Source organism: Cynocephalus volans, chromosome 2 (assembly GCF_027409185.1).
Source record: "Cynocephalus volans isolate mCynVol1 chromosome 2, mCynVol1.pri, whole genome shotgun sequence".
NCBI classification, from domain to species: Eukaryota; Metazoa; Chordata; class Mammalia; order Dermoptera; family Cynocephalidae; genus Cynocephalus; species Cynocephalus volans.
In genome coordinates this window covers 126,236,666-126,263,340 of record NC_084461.1, presented here as the reverse complement: position 1 = coordinate 126,263,340, position 26,675 = coordinate 126,236,666, and the positions used below count along the sequence as shown (strand labels likewise).

Below are 26,675 nucleotides of genomic sequence, written 5' to 3'. Positions count from 1 at the left end.
GCTCCAGAACGTATTCTCTTAACCACTGTGCCCTCAGTCCCTACAGATGAACATCAAATAACTAGAATTCTGCCAGCTGCCACATTTGAGCTGCAATAGTTGTGAAGTGCTGGTGAGAAAACAGTCAAGGTAAGAAATTAAGCATCGCAGACAACACTCACAAATGCAGTACAAAGAGGCAGCGGCAAGACAGGACTCCAGTGCCCCCAACAATGGGAGTGAACTAATTAGTTACTTCTCATCAGCCAAAAAGAGAGGCAATCAATGAATCCACTCTCAGGCCCAGCACATAAGGAATCTAGGCTCTGCTAAGAGGTGTCAAAGAAGAAACAAAGCGAGTTCACATTTATTGATACTCTTGCTTCTATAATTACCCCCAAAATTAACGGGGACAACAACTAAGAAAGGAAAAGATAGTGTCCTCTTCCAGCTCCTCCCTAAATTTGAGAGGAAACTCTGTGGGTTCAGAAAAGGAAGAGGTGAATCAGAAAACAGGAAAGTCATTGAAAAAATCCAAACAGAAGTGGAACAACTCAAAACAAACAAGAGACCCAAGTCAAAGGAGCTTTAAGACTGCTGACCGTGAACAGCTTGAAGCCAAGCATTTCCCTTTTCAGAATGGGCGTTACATGTGATGTGAAAGATTTAGTTCCTTGAATTCAGAAATTTTGTTGATGTTTTTTCAAAGCAAAAAATTTAAACTGAATTTGTGTCATTCTATCCCCTAACCCTGAAGGCTGGAAAGCCACAGAACAGAGAAATTCTTGGGTTGAAAGTAAGTGAAGGTCTGGCAGCTAGGCTAAATGAGGGTTGAGCTCTGGTTTCTTCTTCTGCATTTCCATTAATTTAAAGTGCTAAGTTGCCTGTTTGCTTTAAAATATGTGGTTGTCCTCTTTGCAGTGTCCCTTTAAATAGATTTTCCTTTAGCTCTGCCAAAAATAGCTGGAGAAGGTCCTTTGAGAATCCCGTTTTTAGTCTTAAAAAAATACTCTTCTCCCTGCCCCATACACATAAATAGGCCTGGAAGCAGTATTTCCCACTTCTTTCGGGAACTTCCAATCTATCAGAAATAATAAATCTTTTAGGAGAAAAAAAAGAGCCAGTCACGGAAGTAACTCTCCCAGCTCATTTCTGCTCGTTCATTTATGTGATTCACCAAATATCGAGCCCCTCTTCTGGGATATGTAAATAGGTAGGCCAGGAATTGAAAACCCAAATGTCTGCACCCTGGCCAGGCAGGCAGGAGGCCTGAAAGATGTGGGCCAGGCGCAAGAGACAATAGGGACTGTTTGGAACTCTGGCAAACTAGAGAAGGCATACCCTGGGGGACAGGGTGTGGCTTCTACTTGGCTCCAGCCAATTGTTAGCAGGAAGATCTAAAATTTCCAAGTAAAATCACCCCCGTTAATAATGTTGGAAACCTAGAGAAAATCATGTCAAGTGAAATAAACCATGCACAGAAAGAGAAATACCGCATGTCCTCACTCATAAGTGGGAGCTAAAAAATAAACAAATTTTAAAAAAAGAAAGATACAATAATCACAATAATATGTTGAATTTTCAAAAGGAGAGAACAGAACTGAAGTTAACAAAAGTGGGAATGGGGGAGGAGGAGGGGGGAAGGGGGGAATTGGTAAAGGGACATGAAAAACGATTACATTGTTTAATGTTGAATATACTATTTATCCTCATTTAAGCAACATATATTGCACACATTGATATTCAACTCTGTACCCCACAGATACACACTATCAACTATGTTACAATAAAAAACAAATAAAACAAACAAAAAAAATGTTGGAAACCTTTTCAGATTTTTAAAAGAACAATGTATATAGGACAATAACAACTGAAAACAAACGTGGGCTGCTCTGGCTATAGGCCTTGTTTGCAATCTCTAGGTAAGAAAGACAAGGGAGCCAGACTGCCCATCCCCTGGGAGCTTATGATCTAGGAGTGAGAAACACATACCTGGCAAACTGTCCCACAGGTGGAATGAGCAGAGGCTGCAGGAGCTCAGGAAAGCAAGAGGGCACATGAGGCAGGAAGGATTCTTGTGGGTAGTAGCATTTGAGCTGAAGGTAGAAGAATGAGGTAGCCTTTGGCAGGCTGGGGAGGAACCATTCCAGACAGAAGAAAATGAATTGCAAAAGGAAAAAATATGGAGCAGGGAGGAGGATGAGGAGCAGGATGTTTGAGAAATGGTAAAGAGACTATTCATGCTCCTGCCCAACAAATATTCATGAGTATCTACTGTGTGCCATGTAGTAAGGATACAATGGAGATCATGGGGGACACAAGATGAGACTGCAAATTCTGGAAGGCTTGGAGGCCTTATCTTAAGAGCAATAGGGATGCTGCCTTTGACGGGTTTTTAAGCAGGGAGATCATATATTGAGATTTGCAGTCTTCAAAGTTCCCTGGCTGCCAAGCACGCACTCTGTGGACTGGAGGGGAGCCAGAGCTACACCAGCCACATCAACCAGGGAGGAGGTCTCTGCAAGCAGCCTGGGAAAAACACAATGGCAATTTGGACTGGGAGGGCGGGGGTGGCGATTAGGAGAGGTAGTGATGGAGACAGAGAAAAGTGGATGGATTTAAGAGATAGATAGGGGTTAAAAATCACCAGAACTGTCAGTTCAGGGTGGGAGTCAGTAAAGAAGAAGCCAAATGGGACTGGAGAATGAGGTAACTGCAGTTCCATGGGGGTATCAGGCCACACCATCAGTGGCCTGGCAGCCAAGCAATTCTGCACTGGCAGCACTGGGGTTTCCAGTGGTTACTAGAGAGAACAAAGGTTCAGGAGCCAGGGTGTATGGCCAAGGGAAGGCAGCCAGAGAAGCACACATGAGCTTTCCATCTTAGAAAGCCATCATCTCAAAAGTACTATTTTCTTTAACTGTGCTTTATAAAATTCCACAGCTATTTTGTTTGGACTAGATTTGGTGGCAAAAAAATAACTAACTCTTCTCATGTGTTTAACAGCTCATCACCAAGTGAAATCTTACCTTCTAGACTTGGGATGGAGGAAGAAGAAATATTAAAGTATCTACAAGATATGTGTTAATGTCAAGTATCAATGCCCACTTCCTTATATTTTTGACTCCTTCTTAAGAACTTCAAGGAATGCTACTTAACCACCAGGGCCCATATTCCTTGGTGCCAAGGCCTAGCAATGACTTTCTTTATAACCACAGGTATTTGCACATGAACCCAATTTGCTGTTTCTAGATCGTTAAGAAAATATGAATACATACTTCTTGATTTGCAGGGATGCCTACAAGTACTCAGACTCCAGTCATAAGAACAAGAAAAAAGCCAAGCCACCAGATCCTCAACCCTTGATAACTTCTGCCAATGGAGTCTATCGAAATAGATAGTTTCACTTATATGCCAAGCATTTGCCCCACAATATTCCTTCATAATCCCTTCAATCTATAGAATTTTGCCCATTTTGAAAAGTCATGAAATGTAACAGATGATAAAAATAAATACCAGACAATTGGATAATGAAAAGAACAAGGAATCAGTAAGAAGCAAAAGGACCTAAGTCAATTTTGCCTTCTTCATTACTCTTACTTTCCACCCCCAAAATCTTATAATTTAGTGCATATGTGTCCACACTGCAGATGATACACATTTCTACTCCCAAATTGGCCTTTTCGTTTCATATCTCTTGACCGAGTTAGCACACCTTGCAAAGATCATTCAATAGACTTAATACTCTGTTAAAAGTTATTTTCCAAGACTATTTGCAGCAGACTGTTTGCAAAGCTCTGCTTTTATTCTGGTATCCATGCCTCCCACAAGTTGCACAGGTCAATCCTGTTTGGTGTAAATAATCATAGTGGTCCCTTTCCCCTTGCCTGTGATTGCTTTGGACCAATCAGATGTGATAGGAAGTCTGCTGGAGAACTTCTAGGAAAAATATCATCAGAGCTCTTAAAAACAGACTCAAAGAAATAAATACCTTTTTTGCCTCTGGACAAGCACTAATATGCAAGAATACAATGTAACACCTTCTGACCCTGTAAGGAGCTAGCCAAGCTAGCCAACACAATGAGGCCAGCTAAGCAGAAACATGGGAATAACCTGAGGCCTTCATGAGCTGAAAAATTAACCAACTCTTAGAACTGACTTTGTTTAACGACATAATAGATCCCTTATCATTTAAGCTATTTTAAATTGGATTTTCTGTTTCTTGCAGCCCAAAGCATCCTTCCTAAATGATACTATATATCTCTTTGGAGAAGCAAGACAGGGTTCTGTCTCTCCAACACCCTTGCAACAAAGGAACAGTTGCTCCAAAACAGGAAAAATACTAAGATTTATTTCTCAATAAGTGTTCTGGGAAAACAGCAGTGAAAAAGTATCTTTAATACCTACTCCTGATGTATGAACAGTCCTTTGAAATCCTCCTGCACAGCATAAACTGTAATAAAGTTACGATGAGCCATTATGAATGGTATGTGCAGAGATATACGACATACTCCGAGTCATCATAATATGTAAACACTAGGAAACTACCAAGAAATTAGTCTTTATTACTCATCTACTCTTATTTCCTTCTACACTTACAAGATTGGGATTATTTTTTCTTAGTCCCCCTCCCCATCCGATGAAAACACAGAATCACACAATTGGAAGGGAACTCAGAAAACTGAGGCTCGAAGAGGTAGAATAATTTGCACAAGAATCCACAGATTGTTGGGGAAGATTTTCTTCAAAATTAAAAATGCTTTATGCATGATTTTAAGACAAAGTCATTTGCTGAAAACTCAATGTAATGCAAAGTCAAATTGCAAAGACTTGAAATCAAAGCTAGATTTTTTCACTAATTTAATCACAATTAAGTCTCCCTTTTAAGCTCATTGCTTTGAGCCTCTTCTTCCTATTTCTAATAGCCTCCCCTAAATCCCAATTCATATTTCTCTCAATACCATTTCTCTGTCTTAGAAAATCCTTGCATATCACCCATTCTCTGGGCAAATGGTTCTCAAAAGACTGTTTGCATAATAATTACCTGGGAAATAAATAAGAAATGCATAATTCCAGGCAGAAAGCCTAATTTAGTAGACCCAAGGCAGGGCCCAGAAATATCAATGTAAATAAGTACCTCTGGTGTTTCTACCCACACTTTGAGGCACATAACTCCAGACTGTATACTAAATTCCAAGACCCAAACAGAAAATATCTAATTATCATAGTAGATTTATGATGAAACTACAAAAATATGTGCACGGTTGCCTATAATTTTTATGTTCCTTCTGAGGTCTGAAACAAACCCAATGTCTCTGTGATTTGGATGCACCCTGGTAATCATTTGCCTTAGAGGTTTGGAGTTTGTATCTTTTCCCCTCAAGATTTTTTTTACTTGGGATTAAATAAAAATGGCCTTAATTCTCCCTCCACAGCTAAAGGAAATCAATTTTGGAAAATGTTTCAAAAAGAGTACTTTAAAAAATACACAATACAAAATGTCTTGCCTTTGAACCAGAAGCTTGAGATGCACAGGGCAAATAGCAGGTAATGAGAGAAGTAAACACTGGGTTTTCCAGCAGAATCAGCCCTGAAACCAAAACTTAGGAAGGAAGCTGACCATTAAGTAAGTGGCCCAGAGGAACAATAGCTCAGGCATATCCTAGGCTAAGTCTGAACCTGAGAAAACTGGAATTAGACAAACCTCTTGTCCCAAGTTAACTTTTCCTTATTGCTGAATTTTAAAATAAGGACAATACTGTAAATGAGAATATAGAGTTTAAGTGGAATCTAAGAACTCCTCTGGGTGCCAAAGAATTTTTTCAGACCTAAATAAATACTCTTTACTGGATTCAGCAGTGCTCCTTTACACCCATCTACTCAAGGATATTTTCAATCTAGAGGCTCCAGAGTCTAAGAACACAGCATGCTGAGAACTTGAGTCTGTGTATTCTAATACCAGCTCTGACCAATTCACATTACCGCATGAGACCTTGTCTATACATAGATTTCTTGATGATTAAATAAACAAAGAAATGCCATAAAAAAAAAATCATACAAGTATTAAAGACAAGACACAATGCTCCAGAAATGCTATGAAATAAAAACTCCAGCAACAAAATTGGTTTAAATCGACTAAAAGACAAAAACTCAAGGTCACAGCTATAACTTTAATATTCCAGTTGTACTACTCCTTAGGTTAGGAACAAGGATGGCCTGAACTTAAAGGGATTGGGGAAGGATGGAAAAAATAAACCATTCACCAGGAGATGAGCAGGATTAATTGTTCAAGATGTACTGTAAGGGCTTTGTTTTGTTTTTAAAATCTCTTCTCTTTTTTTTTCAAAGAGGCTTAATCCTCGTGGCAATTTAAAAACGGGAAAAATGAATACTGGCTTTGCTGCATCTGGATCATTATTCACTATTGGTCTCTCTCAGTCCAATTAAGCTCCCAATCCAACTGCACAGCTGGAAAAGACCCACTACTTTTAGCTGGTTCCTAACCCTTCTCCAGCTGTTCCCAGCAGGCCTGAAGGCCTCCTTAAGACCGAGAGTCCCTACACATACATGGCTGCAGCGTGTAGCTGGAACCTCCTGTTTTGGTGCATGCCCTTTAAATGTGTAAAGTTTTGCAAGTAAGATCTAAACCAGCTTTTTCATTTAACAAATGCCTGACTCTGGATTGTATGGAACAGGCACCAAACTGTCACCTCAAAGGATCTGGAGTTACTTTTTTAAAGCCCACGTCCCATTATTTTAAATACATTTCATCAAGATTCTTTGACATTTTTTGAGCATCCTCCCTATAAACTTGCATGTTCTCTGCTATGCTTCTTACTTATTCCCGAACATGTGTCATGGCAAGAAAAAGATTTGATCAATAACGGAGCAACCCTTGACTCTATATAATTGCTTCTTACCAACACACAAAACATCAGATTCTTCTTAATTAATGCCCATGGAAATCTTTATGATATATATTTGCTTTCTCTCCAAAAGGTACTATCAAGTGTTTGACAGGAATATGAGGATTATCCATGCCAATCTCCTTCAGAGGAGTATCAACTTATCCCAAAGAAATAACTTAATGGCATGAGCAAACTGTGGGCAAGGGCCAAATTTATAACATAGCAGTTCAGTAGAATTCAGGGCTGAACAATTTACGTTAACTGTTATACTCTCATTCTTGTCTCGAGCTCCAGTCTGCAATCAAGAACATCCCACCAAAGTCGACAGGAGGTGAGAACATGCACAAACACAGAGACTGGTGCAGCAAGACCATTCCTAAAAGGGTCAAGCAACAATAACACACAAAAATTCAAAACCATTCCAAGATTGTAAATACTCCTAGCAGGAATACGTCGATCATCTCAGAGAGCAAGGGGACATCTGCCAAAAATAATTCCTTTATTCTCTATACTTCTTCAAAGGCTTTAATACATGTAACTTTTTAAATCAATGACCTTGTCAACAAAGGAAGAAAGTCTACTATCCATATTTGACAGATGAAGAAACTAAGGAATAGAAGGTTCAATGTTTGTCCAGGGCTGATTAAGTGGCTTGTTAAGAACAGAGTCAGCTCTAGAATCCAGGCCTCCTTACTCCAAATCCAAGTTCTGTAAACCCACAACACATTCTTCTTTGTCCTTGACAATCACCAGAAGATAAGAAGGGGTTTTCAAAAAGTTCATGGAAAGATTCATATCATATTTTAATTCTATTTTCCCATGAACTTTTTCAGGTACCCTCATATAACCCCTGAAAACTCTGCATGGTGACTTTGTACCATGGATGAACATTCTGGGTGCCCGTGATCATCATAAGCAAAATTCCCCTGCAAGCTCTGGTTGGTGAACTGGTTGCATGGGCACTGCCCCAGCCTCCTCTGTGAAGGCCATCTGGCATTTGCTGCTGTTATCCACTGCAGTTAACATTTCACACATTTCTTTCCTAAGCCTCCAGCATACCTGATGCAATAGTGGGAGAGGGAAACATAAGCAAGACTGAGACCAGCTTTATTGCTAAGATAAGAACTTTCTAGGGTGAGAAAAGGGCCAGCACTCAGTCTTAAACCTACTTTGCCAAGTGGTTCATGAGTAGCTGTAACATCTGCCGATTTTTCTCTGGGAGCCGATGAACGAGGCTGTGGATTTCAGAGACACGAGACTCCTGGTTTTCCAGCTCTGTGAAGGAAGGAGGGAGGTAATATTTTATCAGTGTCACAGCTAAACCATTTGATAAGACAAAAATCCAGGGAAACCAAAGATTGGGTACTAACAGACCAAGGATTTCTCAAAGACTTACAATCCTGTCCTGCATGCATACTGCATGACCAGCATGACTACATCCAGAAGTCCTGTTAATGGTACTTCCTGTAACAGAGTTCATCAAAAAAAATGACTGTCAAAAAATTCACGCCAAAATGATGACGTGATGAAATGGAGCCAGTCGACTGCACACCCAAAGCAGGAATGAACTCAGGAGCAGCTGGCTCCCTAGAGGGACAACTTCATTTCAAGGAAGGAAGGAACTTCATGCACTCAAAGTGATAAACAAATCTTACATGAGCAACATTGCAGACGTCTCAAATATCAAAATAACACTTCAAGACATCAGAGAAATCAAAGAAGTGACCATTTTTCAAATCATGTTTGACAAGCAGCCTGCCATAAAGACAGCAATGGCAGATAAAATATTTAAATATTTCTTCCAATCTGTAATCTAAATCATGGCTCATCACATTCTCTTGATTGAACTTGGGTAAGTAGCTTTGTTTCTATGGCAAATAGATTGATGGTTCTCATCACACCTATTTATAGGACTGATGTGAGGTTACTAGAGAATGGTTGCTATGGGTTTGGAATTTCTCTGAGAAAGAAATCACATAAACACCATCCTCACTCCTAGCTTCCTCCCATGTCTTCCTCCTCCCTGTTTTAAGGGGACAACTATCAGTAGATAAGGCCACCAGAACATGAAGTACTACTAAATTAGGCCAGTAGTAGCTACCAGGGTAAACAAATTCGAAAAGCTGAAAGGAACTAGGGAGAAGCACAAGCTATCGACATAGTAATACTGTGAGGATTCATGCCAGATTTAAATCTGATAGAGAATATTACTGCCCCTTACAGACCTATCCCATAGAGACAGATTCCAGGATACTTAGGGTAGCTTGCACCTAATCCCTATGTATTTTAATAACAGTAATATGATGCTAGGGACCTGTATGATACAGCTGAAGAATTATCAGAAGCTGTAAATGGAAGACATGATGGAAAGGGGACTGTGAAGTTATATAAATGGCTTCATATTCTGAGAAACACTTCCAATGCTCAATTTAGGTAATGTGCCATGTCTGATTCATTCTGCAAAATGCTAATTAAAGGCTGGAAATACCCCAAGAAGTTAGAACTCCAATAATCAAAACTAGAAAGGCGAACTTGTTTTTTCTCTCCTCTACCGTAAATTCAACATGGTAGCAAGGCCCTTAGAAATCCTGATGTGGGGCCGAGCCCGTGGCGCACTCGGGAGAGTGCAGCGCTTGGGAGCGCAGCGACGCTCCCGCCGCGGGTTCGGATCCTATATAGGAATGGCCAGTGCACTCAGTGGCTGAGTACCGGTCACGAAAAAGACAAAAAAAAAAAAAAAGAAAAGAAATCCTGATGTGGTTTCATTTTTATTCTGTGTCAGAGTCTAAGGAGCACACATGTGGGCAGTTTATATGCAGAATATAAAGGGTTAGATAATATGTATTTGGGGATACTAACTGTTCTTTGAAATGGAAAACTCTATTCTCTTCTCCTTAAAACAGACAAAAAGAAGACTTACTTGCTGCTTTGATGAAACTTCTTTGAAATTGGTACATCATGAGTGGTCCTGGAAGCATTCTGGGATAAAAGGACATACGCTAGTCAGCTTTAATAATGAAATAAGCATATTCTCTATAAACAGCAACCTAGAGACTGCCAAACTGTATGACATCACTCAAAGACAAAGACGACAGGGAAACAACAGTAACTCAATTTAGTTTCCCTACTGAAAGGGTCCTGAGATATCACCTGAAGGTTTCATTCCCTCTTTTTTAAGGGAATTGTCACAACTAAAAAAGTGTTAATGCAAAAGTCTAGCACAAACTAAGAGATTTTCTTTACAGACAGTGACTCACTCATAAACTAGAGCATTTCAAGATGTGTCTGAGAAACAGGCAACTACACATTTGCAATTACCTGTGTGCTTAAACTCTCGTTTCCCAGCAGCTTGTTGTTAGAATCAGTTCATCGAGAAACTCTGGAAAACTTTTGTAGGTGTTTCTGTGGTAAATTCGCTCTGGGGTGTTACTCCAGAATGCTAAATAGGGCTATAACCCCTAATATCAGGCATGATATAAGCACATTTTCCTGCTGGAGTATGAATATGTTTAACTATAAACTTGAATTTTTTCTGATAGTCCACATAATAAATTTCTCAACAGACTGTACATTATTCATTTTATTACTGGTTCAGATTTTATTCTCATTGGATCCTCTACTTCAACTCTTAGTCATCATCTGCATTATGTCTTACTCTTGACTTCAATTCCCCAGTAGCCAATAGAACCTGCATCACCAGTTCCTTTTCTGTGGCCTTCCTGCTTTGCTCTCCAGCCAAGTGAATCTTCACAAAACCTGTATAAAGGCTTATGCAATTCATGATTGCAGTTCTCCCCTCTGTTTAAGACTAAGTCCCACTTTCCTGGGTAAGAACTACAGTGCAGAACTACAATATGCCTACCTGTCAAGTCCAGCATAAATTTCAGTCTATTTATGAAACTGAGATGCAGGCAGCTGATCAAAAATACACCCCTTAATAACCAAGGGAGGTGTAGAGAGGTAGTAGTAATATCATATATATTAAGACAAGAAAAAATAGGAAGGTAATATTTACCAATCTAAGTGGAAGGAGTCAAAAAGGCATTCCACTAAATTTGCATTTTTAATGAACAAAGTCAGCAATGTACAGTATCTGTGCAACACAAAAAATATCAAAATACATGGGGTATGTAATCATGTATTCTCAACAGAATGTGATACGTGATTCTTTGCTTTCTTAACAGATTATTCAGGGATTTCAGGGAAGATCACATTTTAGGGTCTATTCAAGGCTAATTATCACAGTGTTTCTTATAAAGAGCAAAGCTTCGTAAATCACTCATGGAACCATTTCATAACGGCAACCCATCAACTATGGATGATTTACAATTGATTTGACCAGATGAGCTAAATGCACCCACACAGAAGCTGTTTCCACATCTCAACCACCCACCCAACAGCTCTCTGGAGGCTGAAAATAAAACTGCTTTCTTCCTGATCGCATGATAATTAGCTGGCACTCTGCCTTGAAAATGGAAAGTCCCTACCTTAGGTAGGTCTTCAGAGCACTAGTGATGGTCTTTATCTCCCATTCGGCACAGATATCTGTTTCTGTCTCAGAAGCTGTTTTGGGGTCTAAAACAAAGAAAAGACAATATATAAAGCAGAACATAAACAAGCACACATAAAAGCATCTAACCTTGCTAGTGACCAGAGAAATGCAAATTAAAACAAAAATGACGCATTTTTTGCCTATTAGATTAGAAAAATAACATTAGAAATGTTTAACAATCTAAATATCTATTGCTGGCAAGAATGCTGTGAAACAGATCCTCTCATAAATTGCTGTAGACATAGAGATAAATCCAACAGTTTGAGAAGCAACTTGGCAATATGTATCAAGAGTCTTAAAAATGTTTATATTCTCTGAACCAGTAATCCCATTTCTCACAATCTACCCTTAGGAAATAAGATAAGGCATGAGAAAAGTTATATACCCCAGAAATGTCCAGCACACACTATTCTTTATAACAGTAGAAAAACAAAAAAAGAGACAACCTAAATGTCTAAATGACAGAAGAAGGATTAAGTGAATTGCAGTATATCTACCTGATGGAATATTATGTTACCACTTACATAACAACAATGACTGTAAAGCAACATGGAAAATGTCTGTACTATGTCAAGCAAAAAAACCCAAGATATAAAAGTTTGTGAGAAACTCACATGAACAAAGGCTGAAAGGAAACACTCTAAAATTAAAATAGTGGTTGGGTTAAAGCAGTGGAATTGTGGTTTCTATATTTTTTAAACAATGATTTGATTCCATTACTTTTACATATTTTTAAAATTGCCTTAAAACCCAGATGTACAATGAGAACCACCATAATTATACTGGCTCCTAATAATTTCTTCATCTCCTCTTGTATAGACTTTTGTGTGTATTTTGAATAAGTGTGTATTATAAAAGAAGAGGAAAGAGAATTCTTGTAGTTTTCCTGAATAGCAAACAGGAAGGTGAGAATAACAGGCAGAGGTTGGGGAGCACGAACTGCTTCACAGAACCCCATCCTGTCGCTGGTGAGGCGGGTAAGGTCACACAAACTGGCGGGTGGCCAGTGGAGTCTTTTAGTACGTTTAAGGGAGAATCCCACTTCCTCATAGTGGCTTAAGACTAGTTATTTGCCCACCAGCTCCCACTTCCTTTTGTGCACGTGTGTAGTGCATTTTAGGTTGGGGAGCTACCCTCTTCTTGCTCCTTCCAGGGGTGGGGAATGAGATTCAGGACAGACTGATCAAACACATATCAATGCTCTGGACTCAGTGACTGGTTCAGAGATGGCCAGACCTAAGCCAGCCCCATTAAAGTGAACTCCAGGACTTTTCCAGGAGGCAGGGGAAAAGATACCTACTGTTTGCTGGGCTTGCACCTGGCAGGTTGTATAACAGCTAGGTGCCACCACGTAGACCCTGAAAGTGAGTTGGACAAACAAAGCCAGAGACAAGAGAAATAGAGACAGTGGGTCTTGACAACATGGTTTAAGCCCTTGTATCTGGCCATGCCTTTTTAATCAGGTGAGCCAATAAATTCCAGTTCTTCCCCTTAAGACAGTTAGGTCAGGTTTTCTGTTTTTGACCATCTAAAGAGATCTAAATGATAAAACAGGTAAACAGAGATAGCAATCAGACTGTCTGTTTCTGGACAGTTTCGAAGAAGACTTATGGGACAGTAACTAAGAAAGAGGTTTCTCTCACAGAGTCAATATCCTTTCAGTTGGAATAGGAGACTGAATCACAGGTGGGCACAATACATTTTCTACTTACTGGGAAAGAACCTGCTTTCATCCTAGTAAGGAAAGGCCAAATAATCATGAATGGCTTAAGGATTTAGCCTATAATCCCCAGGTAAGGGCACAAATCCAGCTGGTTCCTACTGCTCTCAGTATGTTCCCCTGACACATACTGGAGATGAGAGAGGAAAGGGCCCCAGCTCATAAAATGGGTGGCTTCTAAAGGCAGAGAACCTGTGTGATGTTTGCAGGTGACCCTAGGAAATAATGCAGTCATTCTCGTCACATGAAACAAACAAGGAAGAATATAAAGAATATAATTTTACTTTGGGGGCCACAGAATGGTAAATTCTATAGAGTTCTATCACACCAAATTTCTCAAAAGTTCACAAAAGGTGATTTTCCTAATATCCAAAACCTCTGCATCTTTTTTTCTTTCTTTGTCATCTCACACTCCCTGAATGGTTTCTTCCTACAGAAGTGCATGTATCAAACAACTCTGCTTAGCATGACCTTTCTCCCTCCCCATCCCCAACACTCATGGACAGCTGCCATGCTGCATGGTTCCTTGATGTTAGGCAAATGTTACTGTACATTTTTCTGAGGAACAAACCAACTTCTACCCAAGAAGAGTGAACATGAAATTAAACAAGCAGCAGTTGGCAGGTCTGGGAGTTGTGAACTATTCCATGAACCACATTTAGCAAACTAATGATTAGCTTCCACTTATTCGGGCTCTGTAACCATAGGAATATTGCGTAACATTACAGAGAGGAGAGTCAAATTACAGCCCAGCTAAAGGGCTTTTTATAGCACTGATGAGGCAAGGCTCATAACTTAAGCACATCCATTTTAATTTATTTAATATACAAACTAAATTGAATACAGCCTCCCAAGCTACCCCATTTTCAGAAAGTGCTGCCAATTTCCACCCCTCCCTACTGATGCTCCCTTCACTTACAGAAGCTTCCTGGTGACATGTGAATATGTTGCAGAGACATCATTTATAATTTGCTTTAGAACTTAACACATTTCTCCCCAACATGTCACTTAACCACTTCAGTGCTTAGGAAAATGCACCTAAACTAGAGGAGCAGTCCAATGAACGAAAAGGCATCATGTGCATAAAGTGGAATGACTATATTTCCTTCTCAACCTACTACCACACAAATTCAGAAAATGATGAGACACAGACTAGAAACTGAGGTAGTAGGGAGATGATCTTAGAAATGTCACCTGCATTAGTCCAAGAACCATCTAGTCCACTATTTATGTTGTTGACAAAGACACTAAAGGACATTCTGGAGGAAATGATTAGGAAAGTTACCTCTGACCTCCTAAATTTCCTAATAACACATTATAATGTATGCAAATTAAAGTTTTTTTCTCTTTAACTGAGAAGGTAATATATGCACATAATAAAAAACTTTAAATTCAAATAGATATACATTAAAAGGTAAGCCTTTCCTATGGTAGAGGCAACTGCTAATACCATTTTCTTTATGTGTATATCCTATCTCTAATAGTCTATGCACATACAAGCACACATATGAATACATACACCCTTTTAAAAACACAAATGGGAGCACACTATACATGTCATTCTGTGCACTGCTATTTTCATTTAACAATGAAACTGCTCCACATCAGCACACAAAAAAATCTACTTTACAATACTTTACTATATATACATACCCTAGTTAATTTAATGTACCCTATTAATGAAAATTAAGGTTGTTCCCTGGTTTTTGTTATGATAAAAAATGATATAAACTACTTTTTCCTTGCACATGTCTTACTTGTAGAAATAATTCCTAAAAGTGAAATTTCTGAGTTAAAAAGAATGTGCATTTTTAATTTTGAAAGATACTGCTCAACTGCCCCTCAGAGGTTTAAGGTGGAGAGTGACTCCTAACATCCTTGATGGTAACGTATAATCAAACACTCTAATCTCAGCCAATCAGATAGGTTTAAAAAAAAAAGTTATCTCGTTTTAATTTGCATTTTTTCAATCAGGAGGAAGGTTGAGAACCCTCTCCTGTGTGGGGGTGTGTTTTTAAAGTCAAGTTTATTGAAGTATACTCACCCTTTTAAAAATATAGTTCTGTGATTTTTGACAAATGTATACAGTCATATAACGGCCACCACCACAATCAAAATACAGGTAATTTCCATCAGCCCCCAAAATTCCCTTGTGCCCCTTCATACTGAATCTTCTCCCTCCATCTCCAGCCTCTGGCAACCACTCCCACATAGTAAGATACTTTTGAAATCCATCCATGTTGTTACATGTACCAGTGGTTAATCCTTTTATTACTGAACAGTATTCAATGTTATGGATATGCCATAATTTGTTTATCCACTCACTAGTTGTTTGGAAACGTGAGTTGTTTCCAATTTTGGTTGTTATGAACAAAGCTGCTATAAATATTTGCATACAGTTCTTTGTATGGACTACATTTTCATCTCTTGGGTAAATACCTAAGAGTGGAAGTGGATAAAAATACTTAGAAATGGGTCACATGGCATGTTTAACTTTATAAGTTAAACCTTAAAAACTTTAGTCATTTCCTGTAACTAGTGAATGCCTAAGAATCCAGAAGACCCACAGCCACTTCTGTCTGGAGATCTGAAAGGTCTTAGGAGAGCCTGCCTGAAGCATCCCTACAGGAAAAGGCCGTGGTGGCAGCAGCAGAGAGGAAGTTGAACTTCCATCTGTGGTCTCCCCTCTCTGGGAACTTGGGACTGTGGTTGGTAGCCACGTTCCTAGCTCCCAGAATGATAAATCCTTAATCCAAATAGTCTATTATCTCCTGGTCCTGTCATCATTCGCCTGCTCCCCTTTAACGGTGGGTACAATTGAAAGTTTTCTCTTTGCATGTTTCCTTCCCTGCTTCCAGAAGGCTACAGTTTTCAGTCTGGGGCTGTTTCCCTACACTACTATGCAAGCCTTTAGGTTTTAGAAGTTGACGTGAAGAATGCCTATTACTTTTGGATTTCTTCAGAAAGAAGTCCTTGATTGCTTTTATTTATGCTACTCTTTGAAAAGGTGTGGGGAGTGAGGGGCATAGAAAAAAGGAATACAGACATTCAAGGTCCCAGAAGAGGATTAAGAAGTTCACGGCTGAACTAGAGATTAAGTGACTAAGGCATACTACTATAATTCTGTGCTTTAAAGCACTGCTATCTAATACCTTCCTGTGTTCTCTGTAGAACTAACTTTGCTTTAAATGTTGTATTAAAAAAAAAAAGGAAAAAGTTACAGGATAAGATGAAAAAATAGCAACATCAAATCTGCATTCCTTCATCATCATGGTGAAACAGTAATAAAAACACACAAAAAAAGGAAAACAAATTTTCAACAGCACAAAAAATTAGACTCTGTCAACATCCTCCTGTCACCAGAGAAATATCCACTAGGCAAAGCTCAGATGAAGGTCTGAGAAAAACCCACTTGAGTGAACACATGATGGACAATGGCTCTCTGCTCACCCTAAAGCACGGCTCAAGCTACCCTGGGAAGGGTACTATGCTGTGCTCCCCCAACCCCATCCAGCTCATACTGAGCACTCATGAGGTATAATTCAGGCAGTGAAATCAGACTGGGGGACAGAAGTGGAGGGGTGTCCTTTTATATCAAGGCAAGTGAATTCAGAAGGGGAAAGTCTTAGAAGAAATATGAGAGTGACAAGTGAGGACCCACAGCACACTTCAGATTAGCCAGGACCAAACTCCGCTTCTCTCAAGACCACAACCCAATAGCAGAACCAGGAGAAACCTACTCAGCCTTATAGGTCCACACAAAATGAAAGATTTAAGAATACCAGAAAGTAGGCTCAAATCATGTACAACAGTCCTCCAATCATCATCTAAGAGGCTGATTCTGATAGAAATTCAGGAAAATAGTGGCAGAACAAGAATTCATCCACAGTGAATTTAATAGCAAAGATTTAAAAACTTCTCTGTGTTCAAGTTTCACTAAACATAAGATAAAAAAGCTCATAAAATATTTGTTGGCATAAAATATAGAGACCAAAGCACTCTGAAAAATAATTCAGAAAGCACCTGCTCTGTAATACAAATAAAATTTATAAAAATATGGATGCTGTGAAATAAGACATCAAAGTAAAAGAAAAAACAGACCAAAATAATAAAGGTGATAGCTGAAAGGTAGAAATGAAGAACTAAAAAAAAAAAAAAGTTAAAAAGATACTAGAAGATTCAATTACAAAAGGGAAATCTGCATTATAAACAGCAAAATAACAACAACAATCAATCCAACAGAAATTTAAATGAGTGATATAAATGTGGGAGACAAGTTTGAGAATATTTGTTAGGATTCAAAGAATCAGGAGAAAAACAAACATTAAAAAGGAAAAAAATGAAGATAATATGTGTTATAAGGATTTGAGAATTGCAGAAAAACAAACAGAAAAGGGATTCGTCTTCCTTTACAAATACATGTGTAAAACTCCCCAATATGTATAAAAGAATGATTACACAGTGATATTTAAAAGTAGTGAAAAGAGAGAAGATATCTCATTATATAGTTATTGGTCAATTGGATAAATATTTGAGGAAAAAGGAAAGTTTTCATTTTGCATGAATGCATTCCAGATGAATTTTAAGAAAAACAAAAGGTTTTGATAGTCCTGGAATGGGGAAGGTCTTTTAAGGTATAATCCATCTAGAAAAAAGATGAATAGACTAGACTCAATAAAAATTTAAAACATTCATAAGACAACAAAAACAAAAGCACCTTAAATAAAGTTTAAGACAAATAATAATCTGGAAAAAATATTGATAACATAGTCTCTCGATCTAAAAAGATCTTGCAATCAAAAGATGAACACACCAATGGAAAAACAGGCTAAGAACACAAACAGGCAATTCATAAAATAAGTATAAATCAGCAATAAACATGTAAACAAAGTCCAACTTAAAATGGAGATACATTTTAGAAATGCTTATAATTTATATGCAAAAAAGCAATACAGAATATGGCAAGGATATGGGGTATAGTATACTTTCCTCAGACTATGTCAGCAGCAAACTTGGGAATATCAATTAAAAGTCTTGAAAACATGTACATACCTTGACTCATAAAATAAACCCTAAGAAAATAATTAGAGATGCATATAAAAATTAAAAATTATTAGGGCTGTCCGGTTAGCTCACTTTGTTAGAGCATGGTGCTGATAACACCACGGTCAAGGGTTCAGATTCCCATACTAGCCATCCACACACACACAAAAAATTAAAAATTAAAAATTATAACAGCTAACATTTATTATTTAACATGCAGAGGTTCTGATCTCAGCAACCCACATGCATTTTTTTATTTCATTCTCACATTACTATGAAGGCAGGAACCATTACTACAGAGGAGAAGACTAGACTGATCTAAATCATTTGTCTAAGGTCAAATGGATAAGCAGTGGAACTCCAACTTGTCTAACTCCGGAATTCATGCTCTTCACCTCTGCTACCCTGCCCCTATGGGTTTGTTCTCCCAGTACTTTCCAGAATGTTGAAGAATTGCACTCAGCCTATGTACCCAGGAACAGGGAACAGATTAAATGGTTATAGTGTATCTATACAACACATGGCTAAGAAAATCACACTCTAGAAGAACTTGAATAAAATGGGAAAGTAGACACTTTATAGTAATACATGAATAAAGCCTGACAAAAAGGAGTATGTATACACAGGGTGAGTTCAATTTTACAAACATATTATATACTGTTATATTTATTATATGACATTACACTATATAGTACTGTATTAACAAGGATGGTAGTGGTATACATAGTACTAAATTAAAAAGGTGATGATATGAAAAAATGGTCTGATGTAATACAGATATGATAAAATGGTGAGTAAAGGTTATCTCTGGTCTATAGGACTTTTATTTTCTTCTTTTTAAATTTCTCTAAATTTTCTACAATGACCAATCATAACTTTTAATCGGAAAAAAAGTTACTTAAAACAGAGTGACAGAGAGACAGACATGCACTGAACAAGCAATAGCTGATATATATTTATATATATATTTATAAAAGTTGGGCTAACAATTAAAAAGGTTTATCTTCACGTAATATTCAGGCAGAAAAAACCCAGGACACACACAGAAGGTATTCTATTTCTGGAAATTTGCAAGTCTTCATGAGTACTTTTCACTTTCCAAAGACTAATGACCTTTGTTGCTAGGAGGAAGAGATCAAGGGTAGCTCTTGGTATGATACTAGCACCAAGCTACACTGCACTTGCTATGCATAATTCTAGCAAGCTTTCTTAAAGAATCCTATGAGCACTGACTCATATTCCTCTTCTTATCTAAGGTCACCTAATGTGTTAGGAGTAAAAACAACAAACTGAAAGCGATCAAAAGAAGTCTCTGATTTTCCTTAATTCAAGCCATCCTCTCAATAATCAAAACATAGTATTCTACTTTTTAGAGCACGAGACAAAGAAACCAAATCTTACGTGTGCCTGGCACATAATAGGGCATCCCACAAATATACAATAAAGGAATAGTAAATGAAAAGGTCACACTTGCCCACCGTCTAGGGAAAGGTGTTAGCGTTCAGGAGCCATATTTATTGCACATTCCTGTCTAGCCCAGACCAGTACCAGGACCAAGAATTGATGAAGATGACAGAATGGTCACTGAAGAGAAGGAAGACAGAGCCTCCCTCTTCAGGCTGGGAGACCTGGCCTAACGGGTGATTCCTCAGTTGCAAGATTCAAACTGCCTAACTTAAGTGGTAGGGAGAATCACAGTTACCATTCTCAACTTTTGATTAGATCTCACACTGTGGTCATATCTCAGCTCTGGTTGGATCTCAGTTTGGATTCCAGTCTATTTGTAATGTCCTCCTGGAAGAGGCAGCTGGCCTTGTGACCTTCAGCTGCTAGTTATTACTTTTTCATGACATTTCTCAGATGTTCATAATTATCTTCTCTATCCCTAGGAAAACTGAGGAAGAGAACAAGACAAATATCTTGTTTGAGGGCCACTAAGAGAAGTGACAAAAACAAGATCCTTTCAGCTTAGCACAACTGAGCTAAAGTGGTTCTTTTTTAGATTAGTAAAGCAGTCTAAAATGTCATATTTCTTTTCATTAGTGCCACCTTACATAATAATCTGTCATCTTTGAAATCTCTCTGCCCCTTACACTCCCCCATATCCAGTGTGTTACAAAGTCCTGTTGATTCTCTCTCCAATCATTTTGAGACTATCCTTTCTTCCTGGCCTCAGAGCAGCTCTTTGGTTCATCTCTTCGTAGGGTATGCTCTGCCTAATCAGTTGCAATTGTCTTCTTCCTCCATGTCCTTCCATGATCAAATATATGCTCCACATTGCTGCCAGGGTTATCTTCCTAAAGCTAGAAATTGATCATGTTATACCTGTGTTGAACACTTTTTTTAAAACCACCAGCAGTCATTATTTCAGGAAAGCACGCCTTCATAATTCTATTAATAATCTCACTCAGTTTATGGGGTTCCATGGACTAACCTCATCTCCACTCCACCCCTTCACCCCATCCTCCACATACCCCAGGGATAGGCACAAGATCCAGTCCATCTGGATCCATCTGCTGTGAACCATGTGACCGGCCCAAGATTAAGAAGTGAATCATGTGAATGGCCCCATACTGGCCAGTCAAAGTTCTTCCTGGGGCCTTCTGCCAAAACTGTCAGTGATTGCCAGTTCCAAGAATTGCTGAGGCTGGACCTATCTGGATACTCCCATAGAGAATAAATAAAACTAATACCAAGACCTGCAGAGGTCACAGATACTGAGAAGCTAGAAGAAAGAAGGGAGAAAGGCTCTAACGAAAGTAAAGATGTCACCAGAGTCCCCAGATCATGCCATGCTTTTGCCATCTTGGATTTTCCAGTTATGTGAGCACGTAAATGCCTTTTTATTTTCTATAAACTACTCTGAACTGACTAGTGTGTGTACAAGAGTTGTAACCCATATAACTCTACTACTTAGAACCTTTAGTAACTTTTTACTTCCTACAGGAAAAACAAAAACAAAAACCCAAACTCCTTAGTACAATATTCAAGTTCTTCAACAAAAGAGACATTAGCTTTTCAGCTTTAACTCTCCTGTCCCAGACTCGAGTACTTCTTTCGAATATTAAAATAATAATAATCATAGAATCAATCCCCTCTGCTACAGTCACCACAGATTCTGATTTCTAACCCCCATGCCATTACTCATAATACTTCTTGAATCTAAACTATTCTTCTACTTTCTTCTTCACCACTCAATCTATATCCAACTCATATTAAGTGCTAATATCATATTTTACATTACAGATTTCATATGCATGCATATCTTGCCCTACCAGAAGGACTCCTTGCAGAAAAGGACCAGCTCCTTCTAAAGTTAAATCTCTAGCACCTGACAATCTGTTCCAGCGAGCAGACACTCCACAAATGTTTGCAGCTCTGGTGAGAAATGAAAGACTGAGGATGGATACCTGTTAGGCTCTTAATTCTTCTTTACATTAGAATTTCTCAAAAATTGTATCACCATATAGTCCAGCAATTGCACTCTTGGGCATTTATCCCAGAGGAACAAATGTGTGTTCACACAGAAACCTGTACATGAATATTTATGGCAGCTTTATTCATAATAGCTCCAAATTGGAAACAACCCTCATATCCTTCAATGGGTGAATGGATCAACAAAGTATGGTACATTCATCCAATCAATGGAATACTACTCAGCAATAAAAAAGAACAAGCTATGATACATGCAACAACTTGAACAAGCCTTGAAGGGATTACGTTGACTCAAAAACAAAGCTAATCCCAAAATGTTATGTATTGTATGATTCCATTCATATAGCAATTTTGAAATGATAAAATTACAGAAATGAAGAACAGATTACTGGTTGCCAGGGGTTGGAGATGGAGTGCAAGGTGGGGGCTGAGGCAGATGCGTGTGGTGACAAAAATATTCGGCATCTTGACTATAAATGTCAATATCCTGGTGTGATACTGAAATACAGTTTCATAAGATGTTATCATTGGAGGAAACTGGGTAAAGCGTACATGAAATCTCTCAGTATTATTTCCTACAACTGCATGTCAATCGATCTCAAAATAAAAGGTTTTACTTTTTTAAAAACTAACCATATTGCAAATCTGAACTCCCAGACAAATACTCAATGCTAGAGTATCTCACAAATAATCAGAGTTTCAAACAACAGCCCTCACTATAACTAATACAATATGGTTTTGTCCATAAGAGGTAAGTACCTCTCTTAAAAAAAGAGATAGAGAAGAGACTCATTCTGTCCAACATGAGAGATATTTCTTGACATATGAAAGCTATTTTTAGAAATGGAGATGGCAAAAGAAATTACAAATAAAACAAGAGAACTGTCTCTGCCCAGAAAACTGAGCTGTGACCCCAAGTGATAGTCCATCTCTACAAGTGCACAGCTGGGGCTTCCATGGGGATGAATAACAGCCACTGATCTGTGAAAGCTGATCTGATTGCCATTTAAATCCATGTGACTCATTGAGGCTGGCTGCATTTATATCTGAAAATACAGGATATCTGCAGCCTAAGCAACTTTGGCTCATGGACTCACGGATTTTTGATTCAAATACTGATAATTTGGAGACAGTGATTTTATATTTTTATCAGCCAGTGGGAAAGGAAGTTAAGCTGCTTAAATGACAGAGACTACGTTGAAATCTAGAAGCAAAGAGGATCGGAAGATTTATTTGCTTATATACATTGTATCTGGGAGTTCCACAATACCTTCTCAGCAATGAGTTCTGAGGTCCTCTGCAGTCTAGAACGATGCCCTTCCTTGGGCACTAAATGCCCAATAAATACCACTAAATACCTGCCCCAAAAGAGGACAGAGGGAGTCATGAGCTATTGAAGACAGAGTAGGGTGTGGTGGTCACAAGAATGACTGAGTGCCACTTGGACTAGTAATGCCAAGTCTACAAACAGAGAGGGTGTGGTGCCTCGGACTTGGTCATTATTTATTTTGTTCATTCCCACTCCGAAGCTTTCACAGTAATGCCCACAGCAGCCATGACAACTGGCAAATAGGGCAGCTGATTTCTGGCTGTTAGCTCATGGACACCCCATTCCTTCTCCAGAGGCTGTCCCTACTCATGGACCTGGTGACTTTTCAGAGTGTCCCCCTCCCCCTAGGTACCTGCCTAGCAGCGCCACTGCTGTACTTACCCATCAAGACACTCAGCAACTTCTGCACTCTGGAGTTGACCCCCACGATTCGATAGAGCCCTTGCTCACTGATCCCTGAGAAAAGAAATAGTGATGATTTAATTAGAGGCACGACAGAACACAAGTCAGGCCAACCCAGCCAAATGCACTTTTTTTTCATTTTCTCAGTCCTCCTAAAAGCTGCTCTAATTAAAGTCCCCTGTCACTCAGCTCAACTCTTAGCAGAGGAGTGGGATTTGGTGCAGCTGTCTAGGATTGCACGGATGTGCTGCACACTTCAGCTTGCGTGTTAGTTCAGTCATCAGCAGGGGAAGAAACTTTCCTCTTCTCCTGCCAAAGGCAGCATCTGAAGCATTTTAAAAGATGTAAAATACATACTTTCAAATATGTCATATTTAACCAATTTTCTAATTTAAAAAGCCAAAAATGACACAATAAAAAAAAATCATACAACTGAAAAGGACACGTTACAATCTATTTTTACATGAAGAATTAAAACATTGAGGTGTAGGCAATTTTTAATTTTAGGGAACATTAGCCAAGACTGAGAAATTAGAAAACCCATTCATTTGTAATATGAAATATTCTTTATGAAGAAAAAAGATAAACACCTTCATTCAACACAAGGAACTGTGCAATCAGACTAGAAGGGGTTTAATTTTGAACACCTAGACAAAGACCAAAAATTAACCCACCACAGTACTTCTGTTCATTTACATGTATGGATTAGATCATCACTGTACCATTTACAAAAGGGAATTTAGACCAAGTGATTTGAAATGATTTTTCTCCTGTTAGTCCTAGGCCCATCATATCTGACAGCTCTCAAGTAACTGGTCTCTTGCTTCCTATCTTACTCCCCTGATGTCTAGTATCTAACCAGCAGAGTGAACTTCTTAAAGTCTAAATCAGTTCACATCGCCTCTGTTCTTAAAACCTTCCAATGGCTTTCCATTGCATTTAGACCATACTTAAAACTCCAAGGGAGGCCTACAAAGCCTATACACTGGCCCACCTCTGACCACATCAACCACCACCTGCACTCTGCTCCAGCCATACTGGCCTTCCTGTTACTCTAACATACCAAGCCTTTGCTCCAGCTATCTCCTCTACCTAGACCACTCTTTTCCCAGATCTTTTCACCGTTCAGGTCTCACCTTAAATGTAACCTCTTTGATCTAATGCATCCTACAACCAACACCAAAACAAAGTAAGTCATTCCCTTACTCTGTTTTCTTTTCTTTATAGCAATCAACAATATTGAAATTACCTTTATTTGATTTTTTTGTCTTTCTCCACACAACTAGAAAGTAAACTCTAAGAACACTGATTATGTCTCGTTCACCATTATATCACCAGCCCCTAGATCAGTTATGTTACAAATAATAAGCAAAGCACTGAGTTACACTCCATCAAGGCCCACTATAAAAGACTTGGGGGCCAAAACACCATTTTCTGGAAGAAATTCAGGAAAGGGCTGAAGGCTACAGTGTCTCCAACAAACCTATATAGGAGTGGAACTAATGAAAAAAGGGGACTGGTCTGGAATAATAGGATTTTACAGCTTTCAGCTATAAAATCATGGACATCATTCTTCGCAGTTCATGGGCTAGGAGCCCTTGGTCAAAAACTAAGGGATGGTTCCCAAGTTACTCAGTGGCAGAACCTTTATTGAGTAATGTGTCAGCTGGAAGGGCATCTCTACTTCTTTTATACCTGTGCTTTCCTGGGACTTCACACAATTCTGCCTCCCACTGGACAATTACTGATGAATCCCAGAGAGTATGGGATGTCTGTTCATCTCTGGTCACCACAAACATGTGTGTACATATATGCACTGTGGTAGGGAAACACCCATTTCTTTCAAGTCTTTATGCTAAAATAGCATTTAACTCACACTGTCCTTATTCTTTGTGTTAAACTTAAAAAGTTTATTTCAAAATAAACTTTTGAAAGTTTCTTTTAAGAACTTTCTTAGAAGATAAAACATCATTTTCATCCTTACTTTAGAGTGAGGAGGACACAAGGAGCTAGAGGCTAAGAGAGCTAACCAACTTGTGAGTCTCTTCTACTTATTGCATATATTTTCTAGTTTTACATCAAAAAGTTGTCCTCCTGGGGCTGGCCCCTGGCTCACTGGGTGAGCGTCGTGCTGACAACACCAAGTCAAGGGTTATGATCACCTTACCGATCATCTTTAAAAAAAAAAAAAGTTGTCCTCCTGAGCTACTGGTTTGCATTTATCATAGACTCTGTGAGCAGGTTTAAATGATTAGGTTTCCCTCTTGGTTTTGGCTGCTGAAAACTAAGGGACAAACAGGTGGCCCACTTCAGGCAAGTAGAAGAACTTCATAGGGAGAAAGAAGATTTTTGTTCTGGACTCACTTTTGGCTCCATTTTTATGCCCTTACCTTTGATAACCCTGTACCTCTTATTTCTCATTATTTTCTTTTAAAATGAAAAAACTCCTGTTGAAAAAGTACCTTAGGATTATAAACTTCAAAAAAATTGAGAAACTACAGTTAAGGCAAATAGATAAATCAAATGAAGATAGCAAAACTCAGCAGGGAGAGCCACTGATACAGCACAATACCATGTAACACGAGCTCCTCTCCCAGCCACTCCCAGAGTGGGTTCATTCTGGGCAGCTGTTTTTTTAAATTATATTTTTCACTTAATGTATATATACACTTAAGAAAACGTTAAATGTAAAAAAAAAAAAAAAAAAATGTATTTCCACTGCATTTTTAGTAACCCATAGTTTTTTACTGCATAAGTAAACCACTGATGATTTAACCAATTTTTGAGATATCTGGCCAGTTTCTGATTTGGCACCTTAACAACACCATTGTGTAAACATCCTTATGGCTCAACTTGGCCTACATCCTTATTTCTTCAAAATCAATTCCCAGAAATCTCACCTACTTCTAGTTTATATTCTCTGAATATATTTTACATATCTTTACAAGTTGCCTCCATTTTGTGGAAGGGAGGTACATGGAAGTAAGGAAACAGAGTTGGCCTGTTAGCTCAGTTGGTTAGAGCACAGTGTCGATAATAAGGAATTCATAATGGAAGGAAATGCTTAACATCAGGGTTTGGTCATAGGTTCGGATCCTCATACCAGCCAGCTGCCAGAAAAAAAAGAGAGAGGGAAAAGAAAGCAGCAAACATTTAAAACATGTTTCCATACATTAAAATAACTACTTTGGAAAGAATATCTTTCGATGGGATACAAGGAATAGAAGCTCATGAGGCTAGCTTTGTTTTCTCCCTCCTCATCTACTCAATGCTTCACAGCCTTTATAAGGAAGTTTATATTTCTCA

General features: G+C 38.6%; 1 protein-coding gene across 3 annotated transcripts in view; it reads right to left on the bottom strand.

Annotated features, from left to right (window-relative positions):
* The window catches only part of ARHGAP26 (Rho GTPase activating protein 26), a 409,057-nt gene that overhangs the window by 142,495 nt on the left and 239,887 nt on the right, over positions 1-26,675 (bottom strand). For all 3 annotated transcript variants that reach the window (XM_063088222.1, XM_063088223.1, XM_063088224.1), the window contains exons 14-17: positions 23,349-23,423; positions 11,375-11,462; positions 9,808-9,866; positions 8,057-8,162 (exon numbers count right to left, since the gene is read on the bottom strand). In XM_063088222.1, the coding sequence (XP_062944292.1) occupies positions 8,057-8,162; positions 9,808-9,866; positions 11,375-11,462; positions 23,349-23,423 (328 nt within the window). The remainder of the gene's footprint in view (positions 1-8,056; positions 8,163-9,807; positions 9,867-11,374; positions 11,463-23,348; positions 23,424-26,675) is intronic.